Source organism: Peromyscus californicus, unplaced genomic scaffold (assembly GCF_007827085.1).
Source record: "Peromyscus californicus insignis strain IS unplaced genomic scaffold, ASM782708v3 Scaffold_14__1_contigs__length_90479793_seg_2, whole genome shotgun sequence".
NCBI classification, from domain to species: Eukaryota; Metazoa; Chordata; class Mammalia; order Rodentia; family Cricetidae; genus Peromyscus; species Peromyscus californicus.
Genome location: NW_026294436.1, coordinates 42800226 through 42820737, shown reverse-complemented (window position 1 = coordinate 42820737; position 20512 = coordinate 42800226). Strand labels below are relative to the sequence as shown.

The following is a 20512-nucleotide window of genomic DNA, read 5'->3' as shown; positions in this document are numbered from 1 at the left end:
AAGTGCCTACCACACACAGCTGCCTCTCATGCATTTGGGGTGGGAAATCAAGGAGGGGCTGTAACCCAACCTTGGGTCAGTGCCAAAAGAAGATAAAGGAACAGCTGCAAGACACAGAGTGAGGAATGGGAACTCGCAGAGGCAGCCCTCAAATCCCGAGGCTGCCACAAGAATGGGCAGCTCGGAGGCATTGCCTGGAGTTTAGGGAGAACATTTGGCCTCTTCTAAGACATGCAGTGGTTTTTCTGGATGAGTTCCTGTAAACTTTACAGAGAATCCTCTGACAGTAGGACTCTGGTGATGCTCTCAAGTACTCTTTAGCAGAGTCCTAATGAAAACTCTAGGTAAGGAGCCATGTAATAGACTATATGTATTATCCATATGTTGAAATCTAGTCACCTAATGTGTATTAGGAGTCAGTTTGGGGGAGGTAATCAGGTCAGGAGAGTGAGGCCACCGTGAATGCCGTTAGTGCCCCTGTAAAAAGGACTTAAGAGGCCCTTCTGCCATGTGTGGATACAGGAACAGATATGTCAGTAACTAGGAGCAGAGCTCCAGCCCGATCAGAACATGAACAAGCTAACATCCTCGTTTAGGACTTCCTACCTCCTTGTGAAAATTCAATTTCTGTTGCTTATAAGTCATCCAGTTCACAGTACTGTTTTAGCAACCTGAATTGGCTATGACAAAAGCTAGTATGCATTCCAGTTTTGATTCAGTCCTAGCCTCATTGCTCCTTGCCTTCTATTTCCCATGTGATTCTGTACTCTCACCCTAGACTTTGCTACCTATGGTGGTTTGAAAGAGTATATCCCCCATAGGCTCAGATGTTTGGTTTTTGTTTGTTTGTTTGTTTTCAAGACAAGGTTTCTCTCTGTAGCTTTGCGCCTTTCCTGGAACTCACTCTGTATGGCCTTGAACTCATAGAGATCCACCTGCCTCTGCCTCCCAAGTGCTGGGATTAAAGGCATGCGCCACCACCGCCCGGCTGGCTCAGATGTTTGAATATTTGACCCCCAGTTAATGGCACTGTTTGAGTAGGTTTAGAAGGTGTGACTTTGCTGGAGGAGGATGTTATTGGGTGTCTTAATTAGGGTTTCTATTGCTATGAAGAGACACCATGACCACGACAACTCTTACAAAGGAAAACATGTAATTGGGGCTGGCTTACAGTTTAAGAATTTTAGTCCATTATCATCATGGTAGGACATGGCAGCATGCAGGCAGAGCTGGTGCTGGAGAAGGAGCTGAGAGTTCTACATCTTGATCTGCAGGCAACAGGAAGTGAACTGTGCCATTGAGTAGTAGCTTGAGCATAGGAGACCTCAAAGCCCCCTCCCACAGTGACACACTTCCTCCAACAAGACCATACCTACTCCAACCAAGCCAAACCTCCTACTAGTGCCACTCTCTATGGGGTCCATTTTCTTTCAACCACCACACTGGGGGTAGGCTTTGAGGTTTCAAAGCCATATGCTATTCCTAGGTTTTTCTCTCAGCTACACGCTTGAGGTTCAAGATTTCACCTTCTCAGCTTGTTGCTCCAGGCACTATACCTGCTGCTTGCTGCCATGATTTTCTGCTTTTAATGGACTCTTATCACTGTGGAAACATAAGCCAAATAAAGCTCTCGCTATCTAAATAGCCTTAGTCATAAAAAGTTACTAATATACTACGCATACTAATAGGTCACTGTTCTGCCATTTTTTTAAATTAATTGTGTGTGTGTGTGTGTGTGTGTGTGTGTGTGTGTGTGTGTGTGTGTGTACATGTGCATACCATGGCACATGTGTGATGGTCAGAGGATAACTTGCAGGATTCTCTTCTTTAACCAGGTGAGTCCTGGGGATGGAATTTGCATCACAAAGACTTGGCAACAAACTCCTTTGTCCTCTGAGTCATCTCTTGAGGACCTAGGTTCTAGAAGTTCAAGCATGACTAAAACTCAATTCCCCCTTTTGGTGAGTTACAGTTCAGTGGTAATACATAAACAGACAATTACAGTGTAGTACAGTAAGTGCAATCTATAAAAATAATCATGGCTTTTATGAGATCATAAAAGGGAAGCGCTTAGTGAAGTCCTTAGAAGTGGGTCAGTGTTTTGAGTAAGCGGACAGGTGAGGCAGGCCTTAAAGGATGTGGAGAGTTAAGCAGAGATCGGGAGGGCATCTAGAAGAGGGTTAGAGGCAGGAGGAGGAAATGAAAGGGGAGACATACCTAAAAGGGACTATGCAAAGGCACGGGGGGGGGGGGGGGGGAGGGGGGGAGAAGGACAGACTATACAGGGGACATGAGCAGGCTTTAGTTGTTAGAGACAAGGTTTAGCTATAAAGAAGGATAGAGAAAAATGTCCAGGCTAGATGATGGTGGACTCAATCTAATATTAAAGGCATTCACCACCTTGTCTGCAATATGGAGATGTTAACGGGGCTTTAGGCCATAAAGGAGCATAGCAAGATCAGAGTTTTAAATAAGTTACTTCAGCGTCTAAAGACACTTACTAGTAGGGTATAGTCGCACTCACATTTCAGGTGGAAAAGCAGGGAATTTGTTCGTTCATTGTTCTAGTCTGGGTGAAAGCTGAAGAAAGGCTCTCTGAAGCCTGAGTAGTGAAGACAGGAGGAAGGAACAACCTTGGCATCGACAATAGACTGGGATGAAGGAGACTATCAAAGAATTCCTGCCTGGATGACAAGTGTGGGTAATGGGATCATAAGTTAAGATTGTGTTAGCAGGAGGGAGATGTGTCCAATGGAGAAAATGAAGAATTCCATTCTGAAGTTGTTAAGTCCTATCTGCCTTTAGGTGAGCCAGAAAAATCTAGAACTGAGAGGAGAGATGCAGCCTGAAGGCATAGCACTGGAATTCATCTTCGTACAGGTAATATTTGCAATAACCAGGGCACCTCGAAACAGTTGGGGGACATCCATAAGGTGAGAAGAGTAGTGTTCAGGGAAGATTCCAGGGTGAAGGTAAGACCACAAAGAAGTCCGAGATGAATGGAAGAATGACAAGTGTGTGGTATCAGTAAGGCTGTCCTAGAATCCCTGGCCTCAAGCAGCCTTCCTGCATCAACTTCCTCTACCTGTGGCTACAGGTAGCACTACTATATCTAGCTTCAAAGATAGATTTTAAGGACGTGACCAATCATGGTAAATGTAATGTAGGGGGTAGTAATACAGAGCTTAAGAGACTTTAAATGCTTCTACTTAAATATCATTTGACAGCTGGAAGAATATTCAAACAAGATAAGGGCAGTGCCTGAAAGAGAAATTATTGAGCACTCTCACATACAAATATATAGACATAAAAGCTAAAGAAAGCACTCATTGAAAATACAATATAATTAAGGAAGACTTAATGCCAGAAGTGAATGTTATTTTATTTTTGAAATCTATTAATGTCATTCACTGACATCAAATTAAGGGAGAAAATTAAGTGATTATCTCAGCAAATACAGGGAAAATACCCAGTAATATTTAATGCTCACCTTTTGATTTTAAAGTATGTTTCTTTGAAAACTAGAAATATAGCAGATCATTCTGAATATATTTAAAAGCCTGGAGCAAATATTGCAAAATAAGACACGTTCTTGCTCAAAGCCAGGAACAAGATATAGATACGGATCTTCAACATGGCTCTGAAATTCCTGACCAATGCAGTAAGACAAGAAACAAAATGTACAAGCATTGAAACTAAGGAACAAAAATAAACATTATATGCAAATAATATCATTTTCTCTATATATTTGAGACAATCCTTTGAGATTCATCAATACTTGTAAGAGTTTTTCAAGGTTGATGGACCCAAAATCAATATTAGAAAATCAGTAGTTTCAGCACAACTGCAATAACCAATTTGAAAATACAATAACACCATCTAGTTATATCAAATGCAATAATGTACCAAGAAACAAATGTGGTAAAAAATGTTGAACACACATATGCGTCTATATAACAATAAGACATTATTTATGATTTAATGAAGATATATGCCATATTCATGAATAAAGAGAATATTAAAGAGGAGATAATCTTCCCTAAGTATAAATTTAATATTTTATAACTACACAATAAGGTGGTGTGTAGAGTTGGGCCAGTTGATTTTAAAGTGCTTTGAAATGAAGTAAGGAAGAATTGAAACAATTTGGTATCAGAATATAAAGGATAAATGGTCTAGATGAACATGAACAATGTTGGTGCAGACAAGACCTTGATAAGCAAGGCAGTGGGGGGGGGGGGGGGGAAGGTGGGATATGCTGCAAATGGTTGTAGTTCAGTGAGCTGTTTGTCCAGAAGATGAGATTCTAATTGCCTGATAGATAGGTATTGACTACTTTTCTCTTTGCTGTGAAAAAAAGTAATGCAAGGAACGGAAGGTTTGTTTTGGCTCACATTTTGAAAGTACAGTCCATCATGGCAGGGAGGGCATGGCTGCAATGGCTGGTGATGCTGCTTCTGTCTTCAGGAAGCAGAGAGAGAGAGATGAATGCGGATGCTCTGTTGGCTTAATCCTTTATTTCCCCAGTCTGTGTTCTCAGCCCCTAGGATGATTGTGGTGGTACTAAGATTCGTGCTACAGATGATGCCACCCATATTCGGTGTAGGCACCTGAGTTTAACCTCTCTGGAAACACCCTTACACACATGCCCCAGAGGTGTGTCTCCTAGGTGATTCCAAATCTTGTAGCACTGACAAGTTTAATCTTCACAACTTGCCAATTAGGTGAATCGAAGACTTCAAAGTAAAAAGCAGAATAAAGCTTTCAGAAGATAACTGGGGAGAATATGTATGTTTATATGACTTTGGAGGAGGGAAAACATTTTTAATGTATAGAAACTTAAAACAAAAAAACAAAGTCAAAGTTTCTATTTAAATTACCATAATGTTAAAAGTCCAAGAAAAAAACCTGCATTCAATAAACTGAAAGAAATGAAAGAAGAAAAACTCCACTTAAGAAATGAACTCAGTGGGTGGTGGTGGCGCACGCCTTTAATCCTAGCACTGGGAGGCAGAGGCAGGCGGATCTCTGAGTTTGAGGACAGCCTAGTCTACAGATCAAGTTCCAGGACAGCCAAGGCTAGACTGAGAAATCCTGTCTCAAGACACCTCCTACCCCCGCAGAAAGGAAAAAGAAATGAACTCAATAGACATGTCTAACTAAAAATGTCCAGTAAATAAAGTGTTCACCATATTCAGGGAACTGCATATAAAACATTGAGATTTTCTACCTCAGCCTAGTCAAAATGGCTATCATTAAGAAAATAATAGAGCCGAGTGGTGGCTCACTTTAGTCCCACTAAATTTCAAAAAGAAAACAATATACAGAACTAGCCTAGAAGGCTATCAAGAGAAGGGTGTATAAAACACACACACACACAGGAGTATTTTAGCAAAAAAGAACAAAATTGGTTTGAAAGAAAATTGATAGAACTGGAGACCATTATATGCAAAATATAGATTTTTTTTTTAAAAAGAGACATAAAAGAAGAAAGGGAACTATTTGTGAGAAGAAATGAACCGTAATAAAAAGTAGGGGAGATAAGAAAGAGGAATGGGGCCGGGCGGTGGTGGCGCACGCCTTTAATCCCAGCACTCGGGAGGCAGAGCCGGGCGGATCTCTGTGAGTTCGAGGCCAGCCTGGTCTCCAAAGCGAGTTCCAGGAAAGGCGCAAATCTACACAGAGAAACCCTGTCTCGAAAAACCAAAAAAAAAAAAAAAAAAAGAGGAATGGAAAGCGAATACAATAAAAATATATTACATATAAGCATGAAAATATAATGAAATATATTATTTTGTACAATTACTACCTGCTAATAAAAATTAAAAACCAACAGATTAGGCTATAGTGAGTATATAGGGGAAACTTACAAATCACAGAAGACAAAATTGCAGTTGGAAAAAAAACCAGCAAAGAACATGATAGGCAATTCAGACAATACTGAATTGACAAGAGCACATCAAAAGGAAAAATGTAAATTTTTAAGTTGGATTGCTTTTCATGTATATTCTTGAGAGTCTAAAAAAACTGAAAAAAAAAAAAACCTGATGTGAAGAAGAAACTCAGCACCTGTAACTTGAGACAGCTACACTGAAAAAAAACTTGCTAGCATTTTGTGACAGCGAATATATGTAAACTGTACAATATGCCAATTCAGTTTTTCATTTAAAAATGTAAATCTATGAATAATGAGAAGTGCCTTAACTATGCTTACTTACTTCTTTATTGTTTGTGAAAAAAGTGGGAACTCAGTAGTTGACTGTATAAGTGAACCATGGATTCTTTTATGATAAAAAAAATTATACAGCAGTTTAAAGGAGTGTACTAGGTCCATAAGTAATAATGTTGATAAACCTTGAGAATACTGCACATAAAAGGTAAGTTCTAGGATATGTTTTATATTCATGTGTTTAAATTTTAGGAAGACACGAGTAAAAAATTAAACAGGAGAAAAATCATCAAAGGATTTGCATGTACACATACATCCACATGTGGAAGAAATACACACCAACATTAGAACAGCAACGACATCTTGGTAGCTAGAAGAGGAGGGTTTGTTCAGAGTACTAAGGGGATTTCAACTTAACACCTAATTTCTTTTTTAAATATCTGAAGAAAAAAGAGTTACCAGAAGGTAAGGAGGTAGTGGAGACAATGAGTATAGTATATTCTTTCAAAAGTTCAGAGAGAAAAAAGACAAGAGAGACTTATGGTGACTTCAGGAAGATACTGGGTCAGAAGATTGACTCAACCAACACTTTTTATTATGCTTTTGTTATGAGTTAACTCATTCATTGTAGGCCAAGGCTGCTCAAATGATGGCACTTGCACTGGTCTTTCAATACCTTCAGTCTTCTGATGGCTGATTTGATTGTGACAGCAGAAGGGGTGCTATGGGTCCAGGACCCACCAGCCACTGTTTTCATGAAAGAACCACAGGGCCAGATGACCATGACCATTATTATTTTGGTCTTGCCACAGAAGGAACAAGGATCCTGGTGTGCTGGTTGATTTCAATTTTTGTCACCATCTTCTGGAGAGAGGCACCACAATGATCCAGACTTTCTTGGGGCTTTGAGCCATGTCAGTGAGTGACTTAGACTTGATCTTGGTGAGCTATGATGACAATTTAAACAGAAAGAAAAGTTAAAAGAATTATATTGTGGATAACCACATACCTACCACTTATTCTCCAAATAGCACTTGGCTTTACTTGGTTTGTTACGTATACTTATCTATCCATATCCATATCCATCCATCCATCCATCCATCCTTCCATCTATCCATCCAGCTAGCCTGTGTTCTGGGTGCATTTCAAGGACAGTTTTGAGCATCTGTGCATTGCATTGGTCCAGAGCTTTTTGATAAAATGGAAGAGATGGACACATGAATTTAAAGAAGGAGCCATTATTGAAAACACAAGGAAGAGAAAATAATTTTTTAAAATTTGAGAGAAGTAGGAGGACCTAGACTTTGTAAAAAAAAAAAAAATGAGGGGAGGGGACAAAAGATGGGAGAGGTAGGGTGGGATACTGAAGGAGATCCTGCTTGGTGACCTTAATTTTTCTTCTAGAAGTAGGAGGCAGAAACATTTGTTAAAGATGAGAGTTGACCAGGTCTAGCAGACAGAGGCATAAATGAGGTATGTTCAATGGAGAAAATGGGAGAGGAATCATCAATGAGAGCTAAAGGATTGGTGGGCTTCTAAGGGTTTGACTGAGCTTGAATCTCTAGCAGCACCATCCTAGCAGTTGGTGTCCATATATGTACCTTCTAACATCTGTGTACTTCCTTGACCCTCTACCTACTCCAGTCTGCTTCAGCTATCTGCTGCTTTCTAGACTACACTGCCTGTCTTGCCATACATCTTAGGAACCTCAAATTCCAAAGTCATTTTCTTTTTTTTTCTTCTTTTTTTTTTTTTTTTTTTTTTTGGTTTTTCAAGACAGGGTTTCTCTGTGTAGCTTTGCGCCTTTTCCTGGAACTCACTTGGTAGCCCAGGCTGGCCTCGAACTCACAGAGATCTGCCTGGCTCTGCCTCCCGAGTGCTGGGATTAAAGGCGTGCGCCACCACCGCCCGGCCCCAAAGTCATTTTCTGACAACTTGTGTCTAGACTTCAGTTTTGTGCTACCGAGAATGTCTTTTTGAGACCAAATGATCACCACCACCAAAAAATTTCTAGGCTTATAACTGATATCTTGGCACCTTTTTACAAGAAACAAAGTGAAAGTAGGTCAATATAAACTACACATACTGGCCAGTTATTATGATATCGTTCTCAAGGTACTAAGAGGACAATGGAATCATATTTTTAAAAATCTCTCCTTTAGGGTTGCTGGTCTCTTGATTTTTTAACTTCATGTTTTTTCCCCTGAAGACCCATGAAGACTATAAAGCTAAGGAAGAAGTCATTTTGTTTGGTTAGGGTGAAATAACTTGGTGTCTGTAGTTACTAGAATAACATAGAAACGAATTGGCTAAACACGACCCATCTCTTGCATTGTATACTTTAATAGATGCTGTCACTGTATTCCAAGCAGAGCTCCACCACTCAACAGATGTGTATGGGAGCATACAAAACAACAACAGAACAAAACAAAACAAACCCCACAAAAATGTAATAGTTTTATATTTGCAGTTTCTGGAGCAGATTCTGTAGTTGTAGTCTCTGGGGTGGTGGATCATAACTTTGTTGCTTTTCCAACACTTTGCAATGAATTCTTAAATTACACAGGGTGGAGTTGGGCACCTTATTATTTTCAGTGCTTAAGATCTTAAGAGATTTTAATTAGACCCTGATGTCACAGGCCATTGTGGTTCCCTGTTTTTATCCTTTTTGAATTCCTAAAGTTGAATGCTGAGGTGAGGTCATAATTTTGAAAGGAGTTTCTGCCAAGAAGAAGTAACTGGTGGAAAGCTGTTTGTCTCTGGCATGCTCCATGGTTTTTCCACACAACACTGTCAGTGGCTGCTACAAGTAGTGGCTTTCTCTTCGGGTTATGTATAAAAGGGTAACCCAGCTTCCTTCCTTCTCTCTGTACCCTCTCTCCTTGTATAAAAGGGTAACCCAGCTTCCTTCTTTCTCTCTGTACCCTCTCTCCTTCCTCCCTTCCTTCCTTTTTTGTACTAATAAGCCTACCTAAGATTATGTAGCTCCTGTTTTTTTTAAATCATCATCACATGTTGCTGGGAGGCGCCAGCTTACATTTATTTCCTTTACCGATCTGCTTCCAAACATACCTTACAGCTCAGCTTTGGTTTTTCATACACCTTTCTACCAAGAATGCAGTAGAAATGAGTGGCAGCTCCCTGACCACTTGAGACTTGCCATCACAGACTCTGGAACAAAGGGACTGAAAAGGTAGAGAAATAGTTTCTTTAAAACGCAGAACCCTTTTAGGAATTAAGGAATATATTTTTCTTTTATTATATCAGGATGCAGGATGCCGTCTCGACGAGGGACAGACAAGGTTGAAAGGGGGAACACACTGAGCAATGAGCAACAGCTGAGGGCTACAAAGATAGGGCTGTGCTCATGTATAAATAGAAATGTTGCTGTTGCCCTGATGAATCAGACCAGATGTTTCTCTGATGTCTCTGTTTGGTCCTTTGGTTAAAAAAAAAAAAAAAGCATAATTTTGCTAAAATTATATGTGGGGCCAAGAATGTGGCACAAATGCTTTAAGCTTAAGTAATATGTAAGAGAATAAAATTGCTTTGCTGAGAAAACCTTCATCAATAAGAAAAGTAGCTATTTAGAGAGGGACAGAAAAAGCTTTGGACTGGATGGGTTGAGATTCAGAAGACTCAACTCTGACTTCTTCTATGTCTCTAGTTATATGACCTTGGGCAAGTTTAGTTATTTTTCAGGATTTAGATGTGCTCATTCTAATTCATTTCAAGATGGGATCTCACTGTATGGCTCATGCTGGTCTCCAGCTTAGGTGATTCTCCACAGTAGCTAGGACTACAGGCATTCACCATCATACTTAGCAAGGTATGTTTATCTTCAACTGAGGAGGGGCAGGACAGAAAATGAATGGAATGACTGGACTGATTAAACTGGTTTTTAATGTCTTTTGCAGTCCCACATGTCTAAGAACCAAACAAAGTTTTCATTGTCTCTTAATCTAGCTTCTTGTTTCCTGGTTTCTGATATCAATGGAAGTCTGATATGAGAAAGACGTTGTAGGGGAATAAACATGTATGGCACAGTCTCTGCCTTCATGGTGTTTAGAGCCTCTTATGTGGGTATTAAGAGTTACACAAAGGACTATACCACAATATTCATTATGATTGATCCCAGAAGTGAAACAGGAACAAATGGTATGGGAACTCAGAGGAAGCTTAGGTCATTGCTAGCTTGAAGAATAAGGAAGGACTTGATTGAAGTCAGCAGCATTTGATGAGGTTGCTTCCTTGAAGGTAGGAGTAAGGAAAGATCTGGGTATTTTGGGGTAGTGAGCCATGTCAGTTGGATGCATAGAGGCAAGGAGGTCCATTTTTCTTTTGTAGGCAACAAGGACTTTAAAATTCATTTTAGATGTGATCTGGTCTGAACTATGCTTTATGATAATGCACCTATAAGGAAGGTAATATAAAACTGTAAGTGGAAAGTCCCCAGGGGAAAGAGGACAGCTAATCAGGTCTGGGGTACTAGGGTGTCAGATGACTAGCGCTCTGTAAGTCTGAAGTCAAATCTACTAGTTCCTTTCTAATAAATTAAGAGATGGGATGGCTGTTTGGGTGAGGGAAAGGGAGAACATAAAGAGATTATATTCGAAGCATTGAGTCTGATATCCAGGAAATGCCATCTTGGTGGACGCATTCAACATTTATAAACTACTGACTGGACCTCAGCACTGCAGAAGGGGTAGAGATGGGTATTCCAAACTCAACATTATTCAGCTGACACTTTGAGTCATACAAGTGCTTGGATTATCAGGGAATTAGAGATACATGGGAAGGCTGACAACTTTCCCTTATGACCAACACTCTAGAATGCAATCAGGAAAGTGCGAGGTGCCCATGTTCAAGAAGAAAGGGAATACTGGAAGGGAGTTCCGACACATCACAGCTGAAAAGCTGGCTTCCTGTTTATGGGATTATTTGTTGAGAGAAAGGGGGAGGGTATACAAAAGGAGGGACCTCTTGAGGTATGTGCATTTTTTAACAAATGGATAGGGAGTCGAACAAACACACACCCACCCTTTAAGTGGTGACTGCCAAGATTCAAATCCTCATATCTCCTTAAGATTAGTGATATATACTCACAACCAATGTTTTAGAAACCTCAAACTGTTCCTAGATTTTGATTTTTAGATCATCAACTAGGTAACTCCTCTCCTCAATCCTCACATCCTTCCACAGGTTCCTAATTTCAGTTCCCACTGTCCTAGTTGTTGGGTTTGATTTTGGGGGCTAAGAGTTCCAATGACTATGCATGTGCTGATCATCTCTAAAGGTCTCCAAAAGAGAGCAAAGCAAATGGGAGGCCACAGGTACGGGAAATGAATCTCCAGCTCCTTTGTTGTTCACACCAAGGTCTGTCTGCAAACTAAGATTTTTATCACCCAAAAGTCTGTCTTCACCTTAAAATCCGGGATTATACCACAGAGATGCCACAGGTACAAATTCAAGCAGCATTAACTATGTCTACCAATGCAAATTGGTTTATAACTTTTTTCTTTATACTATTTTTTTAGTGATATCACTTGCAAAAAATACACATTTTCCACAAATATCAGAACTCCACCTGTGGCAAAACAAAAATCCTTAAGAATGCAGACTTATTAATAAATTTTAAAAATTAGGCTACTAAAAGTTTCCTGTTTGTATTTTGTTCAGAGTCAAGTAGCCAGGCTGGTCTCCAAATCTCTACGTACCTAAGGGTGACCCTGACTCCTGATCCTCCTGCCTCTACCTTCCAGTAGGGATTCTAGGCATATGCCATCCTGCCATTCAGAAGGCTAGCATTTTAATCTAGTTATCTTCAGACAGACTGTTTAATATTACTCCATGCTTCAACTTGTTTCCCATTGGCCAAAGATGATTTTTAAAATTCTGCTTCTGTCACAGAATTATTCACTATTTATGTTTTGAAAGTATTTTCTTTTAAAGCTAGAGACATTAGATAAATTCCAGACATATATTATTACTTAGGTAATTAGATGATGACCTGAAGCTAGACAGAGCTCAGGATGGCAAAGTGGAAGTAGGGCCCAGCACTTTAGAGGTCTGGATAAAGACAGTGGGTTATTAAATAAGCAGGATCGATGGGAGTTTGGGAGAGCCTTTTTCTTAACATGGATCATGACACTGAGAGCAAATTCTGAAAATAAGAAATTCTGAATTTTATGTACCACTCCTAATGCTGCTTTAGGGATAACTGCTTGGGTAAATACATGCCATATATATAGTAGATACTCAGATTTGTATGTCTGATGCTCATTTTCATTTACTCTTTGAGACATCAACAATAATTTAATCCAAATGAAAACCCTATGCTGAGGGTTTTCTCTCCCTCCCTCTACTGCAAAGGAGCAATGTCCTTTCAAAGACCTTTACAAATTGGAGATGATCTGGGCATGGTTCATACCTTAAGTCCTCGTACTTAGGAGGCAGAGGCAGGTGGATCTCTGGGAGTTCAAAGCCTGCCTGGTTTACAAAGCAAGTTCCAGGACAGCAAGGGCTGTTACACAGAGGAACCCTGTCTCGAAAAAAAAAACAAAAGACAAAAAACAAACAAACAAACAAAAAACAAAAAAAAAACCCCCCAAAAAACCCAGAATGAACAAACAAACAACAACAAAAAACCCACCATCACCACCAACAAAAAACAAAAAACTAACCACAATTACCCCTCCCCCCCCAGTTTTGCCGGGGCCCTGTAACTCCTCGATTCAACACTTCTCATTTAATAAAGAATGTATGATGGTTTGGAATTGGACAACTAACTGTGCAGTCGGATGGCAAGCAAGTGGGTTTCTACGTACTGGGAGGGATCACACCATTATATCACCAAGCAACAGATCAACAAGTCTAATCACGGAGTTCTTGAAGGATCGAAGTGGAAGAAATCAGCATCATTGAGAGCCTGTAGATGTACCTGTTGCGCTGGTGGTTGCTTTGCCAGGTAACCTGGACTGTCCTGTTTGCACCTGTTAAACAAGAGGCAGGATGAGAGGATCTCTAACATCACTTCTTGCTTTGAAATGCTATTACTCTAGGTAAGAGTTGGGAGGAAATTACAAAATGCATCCTCTAACTCCCATAAAGCCCAAAACACATCAGAATGCCAAAAACTAGACTGGCCTCTTATAGAGGTTTTATTGTTCAAAGTAGAGAGAAACGAGGGCTGGCGTAGGTTGGGACACAAAACTATAATTCTCCCCCAAAAGTTTTTTTTTTTTTTTAAAGCAGCATCTAATTACGGAAAACTTCTGCTCGGTTTGAAATAGCCACGTTCATGAACTGTTGAATATCTGTGATGTGCCAATACAATTTAAGTTGCTAATGTTCTATTCGAAATTATTACTATTATTTTGCCTGCAATCTCTTGGGTGGGCACAAAATGAATCCGACGTTAAGGAGGCAGACAGTTTACAAATAAACCAAAAATAAAACACAAGTGAGACTGTTAGAGGAAAAGAGAAAGCCAACAGATTGCACAAAGATCAAAGGCAAAAAAAAGAGAAGCTTGTTTGGTTAATGCCGGGGCTTTGGGGCATTTCATGTACTTGCGAGGCCCGTCCATCCATCCACACCACACATCGTAGCCAAGCTATTCTAAACTGATGACAAATCCAGCTCCAGGGCGGACAGGGCGCAAAGCGGGGATCTCGCACTGATCTCAGAATCCAAGAACCGGGGCCAGATCTCCCTTCTGGAAGAATGATGGCGTTTCCCCTAAAGCGGCTGTTAAATAAAGCGGGGTCTTCAATTTCTTCGTTCGCGAAGAAAGAAGCGTTGGCCCAGAAATCAACAGGAAAGGGGCTCAGAAAAAAGGGAAGCGCCTTTCCCATCTTTTTAAATTTCCCGCACCCCCTTTTCTCTCCGCCTCCCCACACGGTCTCTGCCTCCAGCAGCAGCTCAAGGATCCCCGCACCGAGAGGCGGTCGGGCGGGACAGTCTTAGGAAAGTAGGCGGGCCTGGCCCGATGAGTCTTTCGGTACCCGATTTTTGCTGTCTTCGGCGGCAGTTCCTCCTCCGCTCGGTTACTGGATTGCACACGCGGCCGCGCGCTCGGCTCTCGATTGCTCCGGCCTATCACCCTGGGATGCCGCCTGCCGCCGCCGCCGCCGCCGCCGCCGCCGCCAGCGCCGCGGCTTGCCGGGCTTGTGGGTTTCTCAGAGGAGCGCGAGCCGGAGCCCGAGCAGCGGCCGGAGCGGCGGCCTGAGAGTTAGCGGGCCGGCCTGCGCGTTCCGCAGGAGCAAGGAGACGCCAGGCGGACCGAAGCCGGGCCGGGCGCGCCCCTCAGGCTGAGGGAGCCGGGCGCTCTGAGCCCCTGAGGCGGCGGCGGCGGCGGCGGCGGGAGCCGGTCAGAGGGGGCGGCCCCTGGCGGCGACGCCCCCGAGCCCAGCCCTGCCTGGCCGCGCTCCATCCTCAGCCCGAGCCCGGGCCGCCCTCGGACGCGCCCGCGGGGGCTGAGGAGGGCTCCGCGGGGGCGGGAGGCGAGCCCGCGCTCCCCGGTGCTCCGCGTCCGCTCCGGACCCGCACCTGAGCCGGGTCCCGCCTCCGCTCGGGGCCACGCTGGACCCGCCTCCCGGCCCGGGTCCCACCCTCGGCTTGCAGGTGGGCTGCAGCGCCCGGCCCTCGGGCGGTGGGCGGCGGGGAAGGAGGTGAGCGGCGTCCGCGCCCGCGGCCGCTCGGGTGCTGCTGGCCGCGCCGGCGTCCCTTTCCCGCAGCCAGGGAGCCCGACCCGCCGCCGCCGCCGCCGCCTGCTCCCCCCCGGGACACCATGGAGCTCTCCCCGTCGTCCGGAGGAGCCGCGGAGGCGCTGTCGTGGCCGGAGATGTTCTCGGGGCTGGAGTCTGACTCGCCGCTGCCCCCGGAGGATCTGGACGCGGTCGTCCCAGTCAGCGGGGCAGTGGCCGGTGGCATGCTGGATCGGATCCTTCTGGAGTCGGTGTGTCAGCAGCAGAGCTGGGTCCGGGTGTACGGTAAGGCTCACAGGCCGTCTGTGTGAAAAGGCCGGCGTTTCTTCTCTTTCCTCGGGCTCCGTTGCATTCCCAGTCCCCATCTATCCTAGGTCAGCTGCCCACCTCCCTTTTTGTTTCAGGAAATGCGTTTTTGACAAGTTTATCCAATATAGCGCCTGGGTATGTGACTCAGTAGGATCTTTGGTCCTCTTGAGAGATCCACAGGAAGTTTATGGAGTTGAGCTATCCAGACGTAATTCTTAGGTGATTAATTAAGGGCACTTGCTTCTGAGTCTTTAGGAAGGTATGATGGAACAAGGCACAAAACCAGTGAATGGGATTTCATTTCCTTCCTGTTGAGTGAAGCAAGTGTGGGAACGAAGACACGAAAAAGCTTAGTAGAAGAAGATGAGCTAATGGGTGAAAACAAAACAGAGCGCGAGAGAGCGAGCCCCAGCCCAAATTCAAGGGTTTGGTAGCTGTAGATTTATCTACAGCTTTTCTTTGAACCTTACCCTCCACTTATCCTGAGTGCGTAGATTGTTTCAGATTGCACTATTGTTTCTGGTTTTCATTGTAAAGCGACCGGGTTGCCACTCAGCAGGTTTAAAGTGATGAACACACGAAAAACTTTCCCTTTCTTCATTCCTAGTAACCACCTTTTAAATGAAAACGGAATGATGGTTTTCTATTAAGGTAAGGCTGTGGCAACATTAAACATGCTGGCTTTGAAAACTCATAGCTCAAGGATTTGTAGTGTGCGTTCACAGTTTAGTTGTGGCTTTCCAAAATATTGAAATAGCAAGATGTTTATCACTTGGCTCACATGACCGTAAAAGACATAAATGTGGCTGAATAGAAGATGACCAATTTGAAGCATCTGGGATCGTATACAGTGTTGAAGTGCTGTTCTGCAGTCATGTGCATCTAAGCCCATTAGTGATCAGCATATTACATTTATTTTTTGCTTTTATACTTCCAAATAGGATCTATGCTTTACAATTCAAGATCAACTTTTGCATGGTTTACAAGTTGTCTTTTGAACAATTCAGTGGACGTCAAGACTGCATGTCCATCTCTGTGAGAAAGATCTCAGACATTTGAGTTCTTGCCTCAGTTGTCACTAAATTATTAAACAATTTAGGGTAGATTAGGTCACTTTTTGCCTCAGTTTCCTTATCTATAAAGTGAGTGTATTGGATTAAATATTCTGTAAAAGTCCCTTCAATCATAAAAATCAGCAACTTCTCTTATGACTAGTTCTTAGAAATTTCTGTATGTACCGCTTTGTATTTTGCTGGTGTTTCTAAGTGTGTGTGTGTGTGTGTGTGTGTGTGTGTGTGTGTGTGTGCAGGAATTAAAGCAAAGAAGTAGGAACTGATGCAGAGTTACTCAATTCGTTCTCAGTAGGTTAGATTTAAAAGCTTTGGTGCCTGATAGTCCACTTGTCTGCTAATTCAGTTTAGCTGATTACTTATAACAAAGGTCGATGAGAGACTAAAAATTGGTATAAATTGAAGTACATTGTGGCTACATTTTGCTATTTATCTTCTTGTTTGCATACACATACTGTTTTTTTTTTATGATGTTAGAGATAGGACCATGTTACTCTAAGAATATGTGATAATTTGGTAAATGAGTGTTCAGAAAGTTGGCTGTTCTAGCTGTTATTTTAAATATCATCTTGCACATATATGTAACCTATATACATTCATACTATTGTTTTGATAGTGATAGTCTGTTCTAGAACTCAACTTGTCGTATGCATGTTTTTGCACACACGTAAAACACACCCCGCCACACACATCTACACCTAGAAATTAGTAGCATACAAATAGGGCTGAGAACCTGATGGTTTTTTTTTTCTGGTTTTGCCACAGCTTGGTTGTCACTTAACTTTGTGCAGGTTGTTTTTAACCCTGTGGTTCCTGGTTTCTGCATGTAGTGTGGAATCTGGAGTAGTTGGCTTCCATGCACACAACATCATACACAGAAGGTATTAAAGAGGGAGCATTTTTCTGTCAAGTGGCAGAATTTCCCTTGCATCATCTCTTTTTTAAAAAAATGTGTGATTTATGTCACCTAATTAAAATTGTTTTTATTTACTGTCTAATACTGCTGCTTTTCTTCTAAGGAAGTTCATCCTGGACACTGCTTAGGTTGTCCACAGTTGGTTACAAACATTCCAAACCAAATGACTCTTGGCTGTTTTGGGGTAGTTTTGAAATAGTCTGTTGTATGATTCTTTGAGGTCAGAATAACAGAAGGTGGGAAATCAGTTTTTAAAATCATATTTATTTATTATTTAGACAGGTTCTCACTGTGTAGCCCTGGTCGTCGGCCTGGAACTTGACATGTAGACCATGCTGGTCTCAGACTCACTGAGATCTGCCTGTTTCTACTACCTGAGTGTGGGATAAAGGCACGAGCCACCAGGCCCAGCTGGAAAGTAAAATTTTAAGGAATATTAGTTTATTTTTTCTTATTTCTTGTCTGCTTTGTGTTTCGAAACTGGTTCTGTTGGGTTATATTTGATCTTCTACATAATTTAAAGAGATTTTTTTTTTTTCCATTGTGGTTCACCTATTTCAAAGAAACCCAGGAATTGGGAACTTGGTGTAGAGTACATTGACTGGAGGTTGAGAACCTGGCTTTTTAATTCTGGCTTTGTCACAAATTGGTTCTCTAACTTTGGACAAATAGTTTTAACTCCTCGGCACCAAGTTTGTTCACCAAATCTGGTTTCATTGGTCCCTTTATTTAACTACTACTTGGCTTACAAATTCCATCCTCACTTTTGAAGCCAGTCACTGAGCAAGCTCTTAAGTCAGTGCTTTTTAAATCCTCATCGTCAGGAGGATTCTTGGGGAGCATTTCCATCCAAAGGTCAGTGAACTGAATTGAGAGAAGGAAAGTCAGAGTGAGATGTATATTTGCTTGGGATGTTGTCAGACATTAGGAAGGTAGGGGTAGGAAGCTGCTCAGGTCTGGCTTACACAGAGTGGAGATCCACAGGATTTTAAAGATAAAAATGGTTTGAGTGATGCTGGATGCTGCCACAGCTCACATTCTCTTCAAGACTTTTCTTTGAAAAAAAACTAAAACATTTCTCCCTTCTTAAGGACATTGCACAGGAACTTTTGGGAGCAGTGTTTTCTTAGTTTACATCACAAATCTGAAGACTGGCACTATTTTTACTTTGTGGTTAACAGGTTTGGCTCTCTGATTAATAATACATCCAGAGTTTTGTGTATTGCCATGATTTGGAAAACTTCTTTGGAATATGTTCAGAGCTTTGTAGTAGGTGGATCTATATTTAAAACACAAACGAATGCAAGTTTTTGAGACACAGCTAAGAGAAAATGTTTATACTGTCCTTTAGTTGAGTAAAATGTTTCTTTTCAGTATTACAATAATTGTGCCTATGTCTTGTCAAGAGTATAAATTTTTGACACTAGGTAGTCTGTCTTGTTATATTCTTACCTTGTCACCTTCTTTATTGTCATCAGGTCCAGCAGATTGGTCCTTTGCCTCATAGTAAATAGGTGTTGAATATTCATCCATCTTCCCTTTGACCATTTAGAGCTCAACCTGATTGATGTTATGGGTGGTAGAGTAGCTTAAACAAAGACATGCCACAAACAGCTAAATATGGATTCAGAATCCAAGAGCATCAAATGCAGAACATTTCCCAGATATTTATAGCGTCAAAGCAAAGTCAATTGGCTGCAAAAGCTCAGCAGGCTAGCAAAAGGAAACGGGAGCGGCAAAGTCAGCCTTACTGTCTATGCTTTCTGGTAAACAATGAGAACATGAAAACGGACTCCTACACCATGAATGGATGGCAAGAGTAGGCTACCCCAGGAGTGATTTAAGCTACTCTAGAATTGTCTGTGGTAGTGCTCTGCACTCATTGGTATAACAGATTTTGCAAGTGTGTTCACTGATCACTCTTGGAGCCTTAGGGACCAAGTACATTAAAGAGTGAACAAGAAATCATGTACTTTACAATTTTAATATTGCCATTAGGAAGTATCTAAAGTATTTAGTTAATAAAATAAGTAACAATGTTATCATTAAGTTAGTGTAGATCTCTGGTTTTACTGATTGCAAAAGGAACCTGCTGGAAAGTTTCTAAAAGTTGGTAGGTACTATTTCAGCAAACACAAGAAAAATGAAATTAATTATACTGCATTAAGTACCATGGACTTCCAGAAATTTAGACAGTGGGAGTTGGTAAGCATTTCTCCTGTGAGTTAATGAGATGGAAGTCTTATGTAGTTGTAGTATATATTTAATATGTTTTAGGAATTAAGTTAAAGACGAAGTCTAGTTTTTACACTTCTAGTAACTTGATATTTATTTAAGATGTTATAACCATCAGCAAGTCTGGGAAGCTGTTTCACTTTGGCCTACTATGTCCTCTCCCCTACCTGCCCCGAAACAGGGTGTGGTTGATATATTGTGCACCCCAATAAACTTACTAGGAGTCAGAGAACCAGAACAACCACAATATTAAACATAGAGGTTAGGCAATTAAAGGCACACGCCTTTAATCCTAGCATTCCAAAGGCAGAGATCCGTTTGGATCTCTGTGAGTTCAAGGCCACACTGGAAACAGCCAGGCATGGTGACTCACGCCTTTAATCCCAGGAAGTGATGGCAGAAAGGTGTATAAGGTGTGAGGACCAGGAACTAGACCTGGTTAAGCTTTTAGACTTTTGAGGACTCAGGGGCTTCCAGTCTGAGGAAACAGGATCAGCTGAGGAATTGGCGAGGTGAGGAAGCTGTGGCTTGTTCTGCTTCTCTGATCTTCCAGCGTTCATCCCAACACCTGGCTCCAGGTTTGTTTTTATTAATAAGACCTTCTAACAATTTGTGCTACAACAGGGTTTCTCTTTGTAGTTCTTTTTTTTTTTTTGAGACAGGGTTTCTCTGTGTAGCTTTGCGCCTTTCCTGGAACTCGCTTTGTAGATCAGGCTGGCCTCGAACTCACAGAGATCTGCCTGGCTCTGCCTCCTGAGTGCTGGGATTAAAGGCATGTGCCACCACCGCCCAGCTCTCTTTGTAGTTCTGATGTCCTAGAACTTGCTCTGAGACCAGGCTGGCTGGGACCTTAGACACCCACCTGCCTCTGCTTTCTAAGTGCTGGGATTAAAGGCTTTTCAAGAACACCTGGCTTCATTTTTTCCTCACTATAAATTAGATGTGGTTCACTCACTGGCTTTTTATAGGATGTTTTTAGTTAACTTTGGGTATTACTAGTGAATAATTCTTTTTCTTTTCTTTCCTTTTTTTTTTTTTTTTGCCTTCCCTACCCTCAATCACTCATTCTTACATGCTTCAATATGTAGCCTGTTTTGTAATAATG

At 41.8% G+C, this 20512-nt stretch overlaps 1 protein-coding gene across 4 annotated transcripts in view; it reads left to right on the top strand.

Moving 5' to 3' along the window:
* The first annotated feature begins 14849 nt into the window (after positions 1–14849).
* Rasal2 (RAS protein activator like 2) overlaps positions 14850–20512 on the top strand; it is a 309127-nt gene continuing 303464 nt past the window's right edge. For all 4 annotated transcript variants that reach the window (XM_052737303.1, XM_052737302.1, XM_052737301.1 and 1 more), the window contains exon 1: positions 14850–15162. In XM_052737303.1, the coding sequence (XP_052593263.1) occupies positions 14961–15162 (202 nt within the window). In that variant the 5' untranslated portion in view covers positions 14850–14960. The remainder of the gene's footprint in view (positions 15163–20512) is intronic.